Source organism: Aphanomyces invadans (assembly GCF_000520115.1).
Source record: "Aphanomyces invadans strain NJM9701 unplaced genomic scaffold supercont1.16, whole genome shotgun sequence".
Taxonomy (NCBI): domain Eukaryota; phylum Oomycota; class Saprolegniomycetes; order Saprolegniales; family Verrucalvaceae; genus Aphanomyces; species Aphanomyces invadans.
This window is the reverse complement of record NW_008580161.1, coordinates 130,039-143,049: the sequence shown is the minus strand read 5'-3', so window position 1 is coordinate 143,049 and position 13,011 is coordinate 130,039. Positions and strand designations below refer to the sequence as shown.

Genomic DNA, 13,011 nt, shown 5'->3' with positions numbered 1-13,011 from the left:
AAATTTCATAGTTTAACGCATTCTGGTCGATGTAAAAACACTTCGTGGCAAGATGCACGCGGAATGGACACTAAATAGTGTCCTGCTCCTATTTAGTGCCATGTTCTTGCGGATGTCCTTATTTTCTGGTTTTCATACGGATGACTAACGTTTTATCCGAACGAAATTTCCGGAAACGCACGATCAAAGATTTGCCGGCGGCAACCAATGGACAAGGTCACGGTCGAGCTGGGCGCAACACATCAAGCGTCGGCGGCGACGCTAAGCCGCGCGGAGGATTTCAAAGAGAAAGGAAACGATGCGTTGAAGGCATTCAAGTTCCCTCTGGCTATCGAGATGTACACAACGGCAATTTCGCTTAACCCAACGGCTATCTACTACTCTAACCGCGCCGCTGCCCACATCAAGATGGAAAGCTACGGCCTAGCATTGGAGGATGCGTCGGAAGCCATTAAGATCGATCCGTCCTACATCAAAGCGTACTACCGCCGTGCGTCAGCAAATCTTCCCCTCGGTCATTTGAAGGATGCGTTGAGAGACTACCGAACAGTCGTCAAGATGAAACCCTCGAGCGCCGAGGCCAAGAGCAAGATGAAGCAATGCGAACAATTGATTCGACAGGCAGCTTTCGCTGAAGCGATCCAGTCAGAGCGACATCGACCTCTCAGCGAAACGATCGACGTGTCCGCGTTGGGTACGACATCCAAACCTATATCGACATCTCTTGATCTGCCGTCGAATTGTAGTTGTGGACTCGTCGTACGATGGACCACACCTCCCTGAGACAACACCGACGATCGAGTTTGTCACAGACGTGCTGGACCACTTCAAGCGCGGGAAACTCCTCCATCGAAAGTATGCGCTGCAGATTTTGCTCCAGATGAAGGCGATGCTTCAAGCGCTGCCAACGCTTCTCCGCATTCCGCTGGGGACCGAGTCACAGGCACACATCACGGTCTGTGGCGATACACACGGTACACTCAATCCCATCTTCTTTCGCAGTCTGACCTCATCGTCTCGATGGCAGGACAATTCTACGACGTGTGCAATATATTTGCCCTGAATGGTCTCCCGAGCGAGACCAACCCGTACCTGTTCAACGGCGATTTCGTCGATCGGGGGTCGTTTAGTCTTGAAGTGGTCTTGACTCTGTTTATCATGAAGCTAGCCTTCCCCGATCACGTCCACTTGCTCCGCGGGAACCACGAGTCGAAAAACATGAACAAGATTTATGGATTCGAAGGCGAAGTCAAGCACAAGTATGACGAAGTCGTGATGAACTTGTTCAGCGAAGTGTTCAACTGGCTTCCCCTCGCCGCTTGCATCGAGTCCAAGATCCTCGTCGTACACGGCGGCCTCTTCCATCAGGACAATGTAACTCTCAACGATATCATGAAGATCGACCGGAACCGCGAACCCCCCGAGAGCGGTAGGCACCACATCTGGCGGTGGTGGCATGCCCACCTGGATCTCTCGATGGAGTCGGGGATTGCCCTGTCCTCTCGATGCGTTGAATGGACAAACTCAACGGGTTTTGCATCATAGGCCTGATGAGCGACTTAATGTGGAGCGATCCCCAACCATTTCCCGGCCGCGGACCGTCCAAGCGCGGCATCGGGTTGAGCTTCGGGCCCGATGTGACCAAGGCGTTCTTGGCGTACAACAACTTGGGTACGCAATTGATGGCGGTGGCGGGAACTGGGCGTCCCAAAGCCGCCGCTTGATGATCGGTGGCCTAAACGAGATGTGCGTCGACCATGCAGATCTGCTTGTGCGGTCACATGAAGTCAAGGACGAAGGTTACTTGGTCGAACATGACGAAAAGTGCATCACAGTGTTCAGTGCACCCAACTACTGCGACCAAATGGGCAACAAGGGCGCATTCATTCAGTTCTTCCGCGATCTCAAGCCGCGGTTCACGAAATTCACGGCGGTGGTACGACCTGCGATGGACATGTATCGCATTGCCGCTAACACCGCGACAGGAACACCCGCCCATTCGACCCATGGCGTATGCGGGCAACATGGGAGGCATGTTTGGATTGTAGTTGCCCATCCTGTCGCATGACGTGGTGGTCGACTGGCACCATCGATGGAGAGACGGCAGAGAGAAGTTTGAACTTCACGACGAAGCAGGTAGCGTCGGCGGGACGACAAATAGAAATCACGTGTGACATTCTTCGAAGCAAACCAGAGGCGTGGTGAATCGGAATATCGTTGCCAAGTGCTTTGAGGGCTTGAAATGCGGTGTGCCGCTGCAGGACTGTTCGTACCATAGACGGGGAGACAGCAGTCACATGACCATGCTGGACCGTGTTTTCGTCGGACGAGCTGTTGCAGCCGAGGGGTCATGCACGCCTACACACTTGCAACGACTTTCTTGTTGCAGGGGGCAGCATTTCGAAGGATTGGGGGCGCTCGCCGCCAAGATGGGCGTGACCTGAGATGCATCATCTCGCCGACATACCGTTCCCTTGCTTCGTGCCATCACTTCAGTCGGAATTCGGGTCGGAATAGACCGAATCGCGACCACAAATCTGGTGGCATCATTCTGCGTGTGCCAGTCTTGGTGCAAATGTCGTGTGGCGTTGAAATAGCACTTGCACAACGATGATTCCACTCGAACCACACGGCATAGTGCCGTCGGCATTTTTCACTCCATCGCCTGCCCCCAGTACCGGCGTAGATAAGGAGGGGGAGGCTGTTCGCTGAGACAAAATGGTTCACATTTCACCACGTACACACTGGTCACAAAGAGCAGACCCAACGTACCGACGACGGTAGGTCGCATCCATGCCGTCGTCGAACACATCTCTCCAGGCGGGTCCGGATTCGCCGGGCAACTCGCAATGTTACATTCTGGGACAACTTGAACGACGCTTCATTCCTTCCAAAATGTTGAATTTGCAGACACTTGAGAGTGTCTCGTGGCAGGCACTTCACCGACTCGAGGCTCTTTGCATGCTGAGGAAGGTGTCCCATTTCGACGTTGATGATGTCGACGTGCACAGAGCCTCTTCCTGGGAGCGAGCTTGATGTGCAGCGCGATTCATTTCCATTCTGTCGAGACGATGGTTTGCTGTCCTGGTGCTGTTCACCGCCGAAATGTTGAACCGATTGTGATGGACTCGTGGGTCGACTAACTCGGATGGCGGTCACGTTGTCGATACACCACTCAAACAACTACCTCGAATGTCCAACGCAATGCGCCGGTCCCAGGAAACGTTCTTGTGTGTCGCCTGCTACGACTCGTCTCTCGCTGTTTCAGAGACTGAAAAAGCACCATAAGCACCATGACGCCCTCGACTACGTGACCGAGGCAGGAGTTGGCGTCGCGGTGGCGACCTTGGTCACTGGATTTGGTACTTCATCACGTACTCCACAACATCATGGCACCTCAGCCTTGCCATTTCAAACGACTCAACCAGTGTCGTGCACGTTGATACATTCAGCGAAATAAACAATCACGGCAGGATTCAAGCACGCTTCATCCATGCGAATGTGTTGCAAGGTCGAACGGCTCAAACGTCAGAGGGGCCACGACTTCATTCCAGTCGCTGCTCTGGTGAATTTCCATCTCAACAGTGTAAGAATCGCACATGCCTGTACTCCGCGCCAACCAGTGGCCACTCGTCCGCACCATGGAAGGAAGCACGTCAAGTATTGCCCGCCGAAACCATGCATCGGCATCGCGTGCTTGGATCGCCCTGCAATAGCTGGGTGAGCGCCTCGGCGAGGGTTTCCTTTGACGGCACGGCGTCGCTAGGTTGTTTGTCTGGTTGCGCCACTTCCAGTGAAGGGCAATGCAATCGTCGCTCAACTACTTTGGCTAGACATCGCCGCATTTTGGTCGCGGCGGCTTCTTGTAAAATGCCTAGTCCAACAGATAAGAACATGGGATATGTCTTCGCATAGACGCGTACTCAAGACAAGAGCTTCCATTTGCTCCCGTTGCTGCTGCTCCGCGCATCGCATCACGTGTTCGGATTCAAAAATGGGCTGGACATTCGTGAGCGGTTTGGAGGCATGTATCGGCGACTAATACCTTGAGCAGCTGCACGAGCTGCTTCTTCTTCTTGTACTTCTTGGACATCGCTGCTTCGAGCATATTACGAAGAGAACATTCGAGTCGCAATTCCGCCATGTTGAGCTGATCCAACGTCCGTCCGCCGCACATGAAGTGGCGCGACACGAGAACCGATGCGGGGAACCGTTGGCCATCTTTCTTTGGGATCACGAATCGGGGCACCGGGACATGATGAGCCTTCAATAAACGAACGAGCTCGATGTCCTCCATTGTTGCAATGTACTCGGCGACCGTGACAAAGCGGTGTCCAAAAGTGTACCCCATACCTCGGAACCCGGTCATGTCTTTCCACGCGAGCAGTGCTGGTAAGCATTCATGTGTTTCGTGCTCGTTGGTGCTTGTGAGGGGGTCAAAGTGGCCAAATTCCATCATAGCTTCTACGTGGAGGTCGTTCGCGATGCGAAACTGCGCGCGTAGGGTCTCGATGTCATCACACATGCATGGAAGGTTGGTGCCCCACAACACATGCTGGATCATTTCGCGCATTTCCGTCGCATATGCTTGTGTTAGCGAGGCATCATCACCGAGCTCGCGACTTCTTCGTTCGTCTTCTTCATGTGTCGAAGAGGTTGGTCTGTGCAGGCCTCCAAAACGGGTGATTGGCGCCAAGTCTTTGTGGAACCAAACCACTTGGGCACCGACGAACTTCACGCTCTTCTGGCGGCTTGCCGCTCGGAGCTTCTTCGCATCTCCTCTAGGAGAAGATGGAGAATCTTTTCTCCTCTTCTTGGGAGACTCGGATGGAGTGGAAGGTGCGCACTCTATCGCTGCCGTCTCCTCCTCTGGCGGCATGAAGTCTCGGCAAGTTGGAATTTGAATTTGGACAAGCTTGATTGGTAGAATAAAATTCAAACAGCGCCTGATGATTGGCTGTATCACACACATCCATCCCTGTATATTCGTTAAGGATTGGATAGATCTTGGAATATTCATGTATTTTGTCCAATAAAATCGCATCCTTCTGAACCCCCAAGAGGAGCCCCAATTTTTCAGCGCCTCCACCTAACTCCGCTGGCGAGCACCATGGCGACAATCACGGAACCGTTGGACTTGATCAAGCTGAGTCTGGATGAAGTCATTTACGTCAAGTGTCGAGGCGACCGAGAGCTGCGGGGAAAGCTGCAGGCATACGACCAGCATTTGAACATGGTGCTGAGTGACGTTGAAGAGACTGTGACGAGTGTCGAAATTGACGAGGAAACGTACGAAGAGATCGTGAATCAGGCGAAGCGTCAAGTCGAGATGCTGTTTGTGCGTGGGGACGTCATCATCCTTGTTGCGCCGCCTTTGCGAACGGCCTCCACCAAATAGACTCGACGCTCTATTACGCTTGACTTGTCCGCCTATGTTGCCGCCTGCCATTCAGCTTGTCCACATCTTGATGATAGCTTGTCGTTTGCCACGATGCAAAATGCACGTTCTCCGCTACAGGATTGCGTCGATTCACAGCAGACTTGGGGCGAGCTTTCTTGGAAGTGGTTGGTGCTGCTGCACTCCACACAACTTCATCGTGCTGCTTGAGCTCCATGGCCACACCGACTGGGGGGACTTGTTTCCTCTCCCAAGGCTGTGGCTTGTGGCGCCTCGGCGTTGACCACGCCACGTTTTCCTGCTTGAGGGCCTTCTTGTCTGGTCGGGAATTCGGTAGCCACTGGTTCGCATCACGTAACAGCGCTTCTCTGGCTTGGGTGGCTCGGAGCAGATCCCTTCGCTCGGCGTCGATGGCAGTCCTCAGTTGTTTGCGGATGTCTATGTCGTACACAAAATCCACGGGAAGCGACTTCGGTTTCGGTTGAGTGCCGCCGCTTCGTCGTGGGGCCGCAGACTGGGGTCTCTGCTTTGCTGGCTTGGGGCATCTCTCGTGGAGGTATGTAAGGTTAGGATTGGTGGTGTCGTGGAGGAGGGCGTTATTGTTGTCGAAGGGGGGCACGAAGTCGTCGGGAACCGTACAGGCCGTGCCAAATGCAGTGCGGACGTTGTCCAGGTGCAAGGCAGCATCTGCAAGCGACTCCATCATCCATATTCCTTGCAAAAGCGCGAACGGGGGCCTTTGTTACCTTTTTGGGCAAATGCACACGCTTTCTTGAAGCCTCGGATACTCAGCCCCAAGCCATGTTCAAAGGCATCGATGGCTAAAGTTCACGATACAAGGTAACGTTAGCATTGGTCTGAGGGCAGAACGCAGGGGTCGTACCCTCCGACGACGTGGAAGGGCCAGCACATGCCAGAGCTTTGCCCCTGCCGTGTGTTTGCATGCGCGCTTTGGAAATGGAGCTATTTTTACCACCCTGTCCGATGGGTCGAAGTTATGTCTCAATGGATTTCGTTGCCTTGCGTCTGTCATGGGGATTCAGCGCAGTGCGGCAACCTCGCCAATACAATCCCATCGTGCGTTCCGTTCTGAATGGTCAACGTCATGGTGTGCGGTGCAATCCACGATTCCTCCCCACTCGCTGCCCGATGCTCTCGCTCGAATGCATTCATGTCACGCTAATGTCACCTTTGCTCAAGACATTGCCATAGCTTGCTGCAACAACTCAAAGTCGCGTGGAATGTGCACGATGTTCACGAGGATTTGGAACAAGAGGGAGACACGTCAGCCACTCAAGGCGGCTGTGCTGTCCGGAACCAAGTGGAATGCATGGCTATCAGCCGTACTGATCGATGGAGAGCAGCGATCGCGCGCTTTGCGCTGACCGTGCTCGGGTGCCATCGCCCGTGCAGCTCGAACACAACCACATCCGGATAACTCGTTTGCCGTTTTTCCAGTTCTCAAGAAATGCTCTGTCTTTATCCGGATAGCCCTGGCTGCTTCGCAACAGTAGAAAGCATCTCGTGGCACGGAAGATGTCGCGCCAGCCACGCCAGAAAAAGGATGAAGCTGCCTCCGCTTCCGGGAAAAAGTCTATGTTCCATCGAGTGCGCCAAGCTCAAATCACGGGTCGCGTGACGACATGGAGAGCTCTTCCATCAGGGTCCATGGGGTCCGGTCTCCGTGGCATGCCCCTGCTTGTCCACCCCAACATTGACTCGCTTCTTCCAGTGCTGGGGGCACATCCAAAGCGGTTGCTGAAGCAGATGAACCATATTGACGCACTTCTCAATGCTCGTAAGCTCTCGGACGTTGTGGTGCCCCTGCAGACCCTCAGTCGCTCCATCGTCCCGCCGTCGGGGGTGCCTACGCGAAAGGAAGATCGAGACAATTTCATTCAAATGGGCGGCCCCGAGTTGCTCCAACGGATCTTGTTTGCAATTCTTCGAGACCGAACCATGGAACTCTTTCCCGGCGCGCGTGCCCCTGCAATGTCGTCTCGGCCATTGCACTACTCGTACCGAGAGGAATCTGCTCGGCGGCGCAGTCGGATGGCTGGTTCGGACGTGCCGACGCAAGACAAGCTGACGGCACTGGCGGAAGCGCTCAACTTTCTCCGGGAACTGTGCTTCGTGGCGCCAAGTCTGGCGGAGGAGCTGGGGCAGAACGACAAACTGACGATCGTACTATTCCAGCTCATGGGAAACACCATCTTCTTTGAGCACGCGGCGGGGCTGGTCGAGGAGATCCTGAGCGTTCGAGACGTCTCGTTCGACTTGAGTCTTGTTCGTACGTCTCGCTGTGCTGTTCACTGTGGACGCCTCACGAAATGGACCTTTGTAGCGGACTTCCACGCGACGATCCAGACGTTTTCTTCCCGGCAATTGGCGTTCTTCTGCCGCATCTTGGCGCTGGTTGTGTTTGAGCCCGAGGACCGCCGGTTGCTTGAGAATTCGCGTAGGCCGATGCCGTTGCTGATGCAGGGATATTTACGAGCGACGCATTGCACTCGTAGGCGTGATCAAGTCGGTCGAGTTGCTCCGGCTGCGCCGAGAACGCATGCATAAAGCAGACAACACGGTCGACCGCAACCACGCCCTCCTCTTCCGCGCACCGGCCGTCCTGAACCGCCTCATGCTCGTGCTCCAGCTCCAGAACTATTTTTTTGCCATCAACCCTGCGTACGATCCGTACTCGCAGGAGATTCAGTCGTCGACAGAGTGGGCGATGCTCTTTTCCCTCGAACAGCAGGAGGAATGGGAGATGCTGAGCAGTCCAACCGTCGCCACCGTACTCCGAGAAGCCATGGAGAACGCGGACGCCCCTGAAAATGCCACGTCGTCCGCCGATCAAAGCCTGTTCAACCTGAGCTCTACATACTTTCGGTAAGCATGTCATCGTGTCGAGGGGGGCGTTGTGCTGTGCGAGGGAAGCGTCGGGAACGATGGGCGGCGCTGCAATTCCGATTTGATGAAGGAATCGTTGGCCTATCGATGCTGATGGCATGTGGCGGTAGATCTTTAATGTCGCGGCAGCGGCTCCAGCACCAACGGTCCGTGGCGGCGCTGAACCGGAGCGATGTCGAGGCGGAGCTGCTGGTGAAAAGCATCGCGCTTGCGCCGTTCCGTGTTGAAGTGCTGTTTGTCATCTGCACCCTCTTGAGCTCGAAGCGAAAGGTCGACTTCCAGGACACGCTGGCCGAGATGGGGCTCGTGGACATTTTGAACCAAATGTTTTTGCGGCTCAAGTGGAACGAGCCGCCGCCGACACCGCCGTCGGTACGCGCTGCTTTGTTTGCATCGTGACCCCACAAAACTCTTGACACGACCTCGTTGCTTAGCAACCGCTGCATGGCCCAGGGTAAACGCAAGGAATTTTGTTGTTGTTGAGCGACAAAGCGGCACGTGCTGAGGCGACAGTGTCTCGCGTGTTTTCTAGGTGCGAGTGCAGCATGGATGCCAGTTTGAAGATTCAATTTCTGCGGCTGATTCACAACTTTTGCGACCGCGACGTCCAAGACCACTCGAACAAGTTGCTGTTGCTGTCTCCCGACGAACGACGCAGTGTGCAGAGTACGTTGGAAGGGGCGACCCACTTGCTGAGCCACGACGTAGCGGGCGACCGGTTGGACCCCGCGCGACTTGACAAAGGGCTGCTGTGCAAAATCATCGACGTGCTCGTCGTCCAGCCCGCCGACAGCATCTACCGCTTTTGGCTCGCATCGTGTGTCGAGTCGTTTCTGCGGCGGTCGTCGCCGGCAGAGCAATTGTTTGTCGCGCGCTCGCCGTTGTTGGCAGCATTGCTCAAGGAAATTTTGAGTTGCGGGTTCAAACCGTCGGGCAGTTTGCAGTCGGCGTTTGACTTGCTCGGGGAAATGACCAAGAACAACCCAACGACCCTCGTCATCTTGTGCGACTCGATGGACGACTATCAGTTCGCCTCGTTCATGCGTACGTCGTTGTGTCCGCGCGCGCGTGAAAGGCTGGACCCGCGCCGTCGTCGCAGCTCATCTGCGTCGCGACGGGGGTCGCCTCCCGAAGACAACGTCGTGTGGACCTGGCTGTGCTAATGGTACGACGTTTTGTAGAGGTTGTTGTAGCCAACCTGGTCGACTCGAATGTTTTCGTGCGCTCCGTCCTGCTGTCGGTCGAGAACCATCCCCGTACGATGGAGCTGTACCCGTCGCTGTCGCGCGTGTTTGAGTTTTTACGCATGAATACGGTCCGTCTCTTGCGCAATTTGATGTCGATTATCACGATGGACGACATCAACCACGAAAACATTTGCTGTCTCAACACGGCCGTCGTCATGCTCGTTTTTGAGTTTCGCAAGCATCGGTTGCCACGCATGCTCGAGGTATGAGCACGGATCGAGTCGCAGTTGTTTTGACTGGGGCGATGGTGCAGGCGCTGCGGCAACAAGAAGCCGAAGTCGGCGACTCGGCCGTGAATTTGTGCCTGAACTTTCGCACGCTCCTTTGGTTTTGGATCCAGTACTACATTCCCCGCGGCCGCGACCGACTCAGCCTCGAGCACTCGTCCGACATGAAGTTTAAGGAATGGTACCATGTCGTCGCTCTCCTCTGCGCTGACGATGGCTCTCCGTCGGCGCTCCTGCCCGCGCCGACATTGCTACCGGCGACGCCATATCTTGTCCACCACATGACCAACCAACCGACGACGTGTCCACCGCAGCGGTCTCGGCCCATGTAATGCCTTGAATCAACTATCGCTCGTGGAATCGAGCCGTGTCTGGAATGTCCATCGCGCGCAGCACCCACCGTTCCGTTGCGTTCCAGTGTGTGCTTGTAGCCTTTCCATTGTGCTGCGTGGTGCGACACCTTTCCACGCAGCGTCGAGTGCCGTCGATAGAAGGCAGGCGCTGCCGTCTCCTCCCACGATTTCAAGACGTCGGCAACCGCCGATGATTCACGAGTTTCGTGAATGATGGGACCTGGAACGAGCGAGGGAAGATGACGATGGCTCCACTTGCAATCGTTCGGCGCGTGGCGAATACGTTCGCTGCAGGCCGTGAAACTCCAGCGCGCGAGTGCACCGCAGCAAGTGCTTCGAGTGGGAAACTTGCAGCCGTGCGGCCATGGGAGGACAGGTGCAGGGGATTCTGCGCCCTTGTCACGTGCGTACGACTGGTGTGTGGGTTCAAGGCGTTGCTGGGATGGTGGGCAGTTGCTTCCCGTCGTGTTGATTTGCGTTAGGTCGGGGTGTGGATCGCTACATCATGGACCTGTACGAGATTGGATCGCATCGCCGGCGGGGTCGGCAACTGCAGCGGTATCGTCTGGAAGCGCCGGTAGTTCGTCAGGGGGTCGAGCGGTCGACATCAATGTACATGTGGGTGGCGCCAAGGTGTGGAAGTGCTTGAGATGCTCGAAAACACGCAGGGACTGGGTCAGGACGCCGTTGGCCGCCATCAGAATGGAAGACGACGATTCCATGACAGCACCGATGGCATCGTCGGTGTGGGTATCGTGGTCCGCAAGCCGCGCTCTGAGAATGGCTATCTGCATACTCCATTGAGCAGCGAAGAGGTGGAGATGGAAACAGGGCGACGTACCTCTTGAACTGCGTCTTGAATCGACATCTCGATGCTCGAGTAGTTGCACTTGATGTCACGGCAGAGCTTGTCCGGAGCGTTTGGGTCGTCGTACCACTGAACGATGCCGACGTCCGCGTCGGTCTCGAACGCAGACGGGAGCTGCAACAAGGCATCGGTCGTGAACAAGTTGATTTTCGACGTGAACACGCATGGGTCGGACGTCGATTCGATGGCCTCCATGTAGTCTGTCACGCCCTTATATTCTTTCTTGGAAATCTCGACCACGATCGAGTACCGGCGATCGGGGGCGCCGCGACAACGATCGCCATCGTCAAACACGATGCTCCTGTACACGTTTTTCGTCTGGTCCCCTTCGTATCCCTTCCAAATGCTATCGGAGCAAGAACATGACAATCATGTATGAACGTCGGCCGACGTACCCAAGCAGGGTCTTCTTCGCATGCGTCTTGAACGTGATGTTGTGAAAGTAATACAGCTGCATGTCCCCCCTACAGCAGAGGATGAGGCGCTATTCGTGGCGCTTGTCATCGGTACGTGTCGCTTTCGAACGTCGTCCATCGTGTCACCGGCCCTTGCCGCGTGATTCTATCCGCCAGCACGCCACCTTGGTACGACGACGGAGGCCGGATAGGGATCGGTTCACGAATCAAACGTTCCTTCCGCTGGTTGATCGACACAGTCGTCGACACGGCGGCCTCGCATGCCACGAGGCCCAACAGGAACGCCACCACGTGCATGACGTTGCCGATGAGTCGGGAATATCGCTCATATTCTGTCTAGTTTCGCTCATAATAGTCATGTGCATATTGACAAGCTCTTAGTTGTGGGCAAGCACCTGGGCAGGACCCGATGCCACCTTCGCGCCGTCTTTTCCGTCATGACGAGAAATCGACACAGCCCACACAACCTGCGCGGTTAGCTAGCCCTCGATGGTTCCCAAAGTGATCGCTCTCCCAGGCATGTTGGTTGTCATCGTGCGTGCTGCCGCGTGGAGCACATCGAGGATAATCTCGTTCTGGCATGCCACGATTGCATCGACCCCACCGCATCGCAATGTTCTCGTTGGAGGCACAGCCTCTCTGTGACGTGACTGCAAGTACCTTGTGACACAATATGCAACACCCCCGTTGACTTGGGATGTTGAGGATCGCGGCGTCGAGGCCGGACGTGACTGCGATTGCTCCAACTCGAAGGATGGATGCACCGAACGACCGACGTGTCTACTACACCTTGGCTGGGTTTATTACGACGTAATTAGCCATCCGCGGCGCGCATCTCTTGACACCTATCGCCGGCCAACTGGTCGTCATCCCTTGCGCACAACAAGAGCTCATGGACATCGGGTGCAGATGGTCCGGTTTGTGGATGGAGATCCAATGCTTAATAGTCGGATCCACCGCCGAACATGTCCATGCCACCGCCCAAGTCGGCTTCTTCTTCTTCTTCCTTCTTTTCTTCCTTCTTGGGGGCGGCAGCGCCAGCGGCACCGGCGGCAGGGGCCGGCGCGGCGGCACCACCAGCCGAAGGGCCGGCCAAGGCCTTGGACACCTTCAAGCCACGTTCCACGGCGTTCGCGTACAAGGTGGGCAAGTACGCCGGGACAGTGACGCCGGCGGCGGACAAGGCTTCGTTCAAGTTGTCGGCAGACACTTCGACTTCCAAATCATGGAGCAAAAGGACGGCCAACGACGTGGCCAAGTCTTGGGTTTGGGCAGGAGTGAAATCAGCGATCGACATACTAAATCAAGAGATACGAGAACTGAATCCAATTAAGCGCAAGGCAGAAACCAGTCTTGGAATGGCACAAGTGGCCCGGCGCCGCCCATGGTTTTGCCACCAACCAATTTCGATTGTGCGAGTTTTAGCCAATGGCCTTGGCGCATTCAGCTGACCAATCGGAAGGCTACACCGGAAATTATCCGGACAATACCGCTTCGACGCATGGTGGACGGACGGCGATCCGCCCTCGGCCGCCTGTGTCGACCGTCCTCGATGCGGCATGTGTTTGTGACCTGGTGCTGAACCAACCATCTCG

At 55.5% G+C, this 13,011-nt stretch overlaps 7 protein-coding genes across 7 annotated transcripts; 3 read left to right on the top strand and 4 right to left on the bottom strand.

The window, feature by feature from the left end:
* The first annotated feature begins 193 nt into the window (after positions 1-193).
* On the top strand, positions 194-2,212 carry H310_08032 (hypothetical protein). The gene is made up of 6 exons (XM_008873634.1): positions 194-694; positions 747-974; positions 1,028-1,429; positions 1,546-1,671; positions 1,764-1,936; positions 1,986-2,212. Exons 1-6 carry the CDS (start codon positions 208-210, stop codon positions 2,046-2,048), a joined length of 1,479 nt encoding a protein of 492 aa, XP_008871856.1. The 5' UTR covers positions 194-207; the 3' UTR covers positions 2,049-2,212.
* On the bottom strand, positions 2,094-4,891 carry H310_08031 (hypothetical protein). The gene is made up of 4 exons (XM_008873633.1): positions 4,046-4,891; positions 3,924-3,999; positions 3,188-3,874; positions 2,094-3,139 (listed from the first exon to the last, which is right to left on the bottom strand). The coding sequence occupies exons 1-3, from the start codon at positions 4,877-4,879 to the stop codon at positions 3,657-3,659; spliced, it is 1,128 nt and encodes a 375-aa protein (XP_008871855.1). The 5' UTR covers positions 4,880-4,891; the 3' UTR covers positions 2,094-3,139; positions 3,188-3,656.
* Positions 4,892-5,022: 131 nt separating this feature from the next.
* On the bottom strand, positions 5,023-6,347 carry H310_08029 (hypothetical protein). The gene is made up of 3 exons (XM_008873631.1): positions 6,282-6,347; positions 6,145-6,219; positions 5,023-6,085 (listed from the first exon to the last, which is right to left on the bottom strand). Exons 1-3 carry the CDS (start codon positions 6,340-6,342, stop codon positions 5,412-5,414), a joined length of 810 nt encoding a protein of 269 aa, XP_008871853.1. The 5' UTR covers positions 6,343-6,347; the 3' UTR covers positions 5,023-5,411.
* On the top strand, positions 5,062-5,530 carry H310_08030 (U6 snRNA-associated Sm-like protein LSm3). The gene has a single exon (XM_008873632.1). It carries the CDS (start codon positions 5,111-5,113, stop codon positions 5,396-5,398), a length of 288 nt encoding a protein of 95 aa, XP_008871854.1. The 5' UTR covers positions 5,062-5,110; the 3' UTR covers positions 5,399-5,530.
* A 544-nt stretch (positions 6,348-6,891) lies between the features above and the next one.
* H310_08028 (hypothetical protein) lies at positions 6,892-10,161 on the top strand. Its single transcript, XM_008873630.1, has 9 exons — positions 6,892-7,688; positions 7,743-7,856; positions 7,915-8,284; positions 8,416-8,677; positions 8,740-8,759; positions 8,838-8,971; positions 9,014-9,349; positions 9,487-9,755; positions 9,806-10,161. The coding sequence occupies exons 1-9, from the start codon at positions 6,935-6,937 to the stop codon at positions 10,109-10,111; spliced, it is 2,565 nt and encodes an 854-aa protein (XP_008871852.1). The 5' UTR covers positions 6,892-6,934; the 3' UTR covers positions 10,112-10,161.
* A 409-nt stretch (positions 10,162-10,570) lies between these two features.
* Positions 10,571-11,726, bottom strand: H310_08027 (hypothetical protein). Its single transcript, XM_008873629.1, has 4 exons — positions 11,511-11,726; positions 11,396-11,464; positions 10,974-11,346; positions 10,571-10,920 (listed from the first exon to the last, which is right to left on the bottom strand). The coding sequence occupies exons 1-4, from the start codon at positions 11,711-11,713 to the stop codon at positions 10,636-10,638; spliced, it is 930 nt and encodes a 309-aa protein (XP_008871851.1). The 5' UTR covers positions 11,714-11,726; the 3' UTR covers positions 10,571-10,635.
* Positions 11,727-12,193: 467 nt separating this feature from the next.
* Positions 12,194-12,812, bottom strand: H310_08026 (hypothetical protein). The gene has a single exon (XM_008873628.1). The coding sequence runs from the start codon at positions 12,711-12,713 to the stop codon at positions 12,357-12,359; it is 357 nt and encodes a 118-aa protein (XP_008871850.1). The 5' UTR covers positions 12,714-12,812; the 3' UTR covers positions 12,194-12,356.
* Between the last annotated feature and the right edge of the window lie 199 nt (positions 12,813-13,011).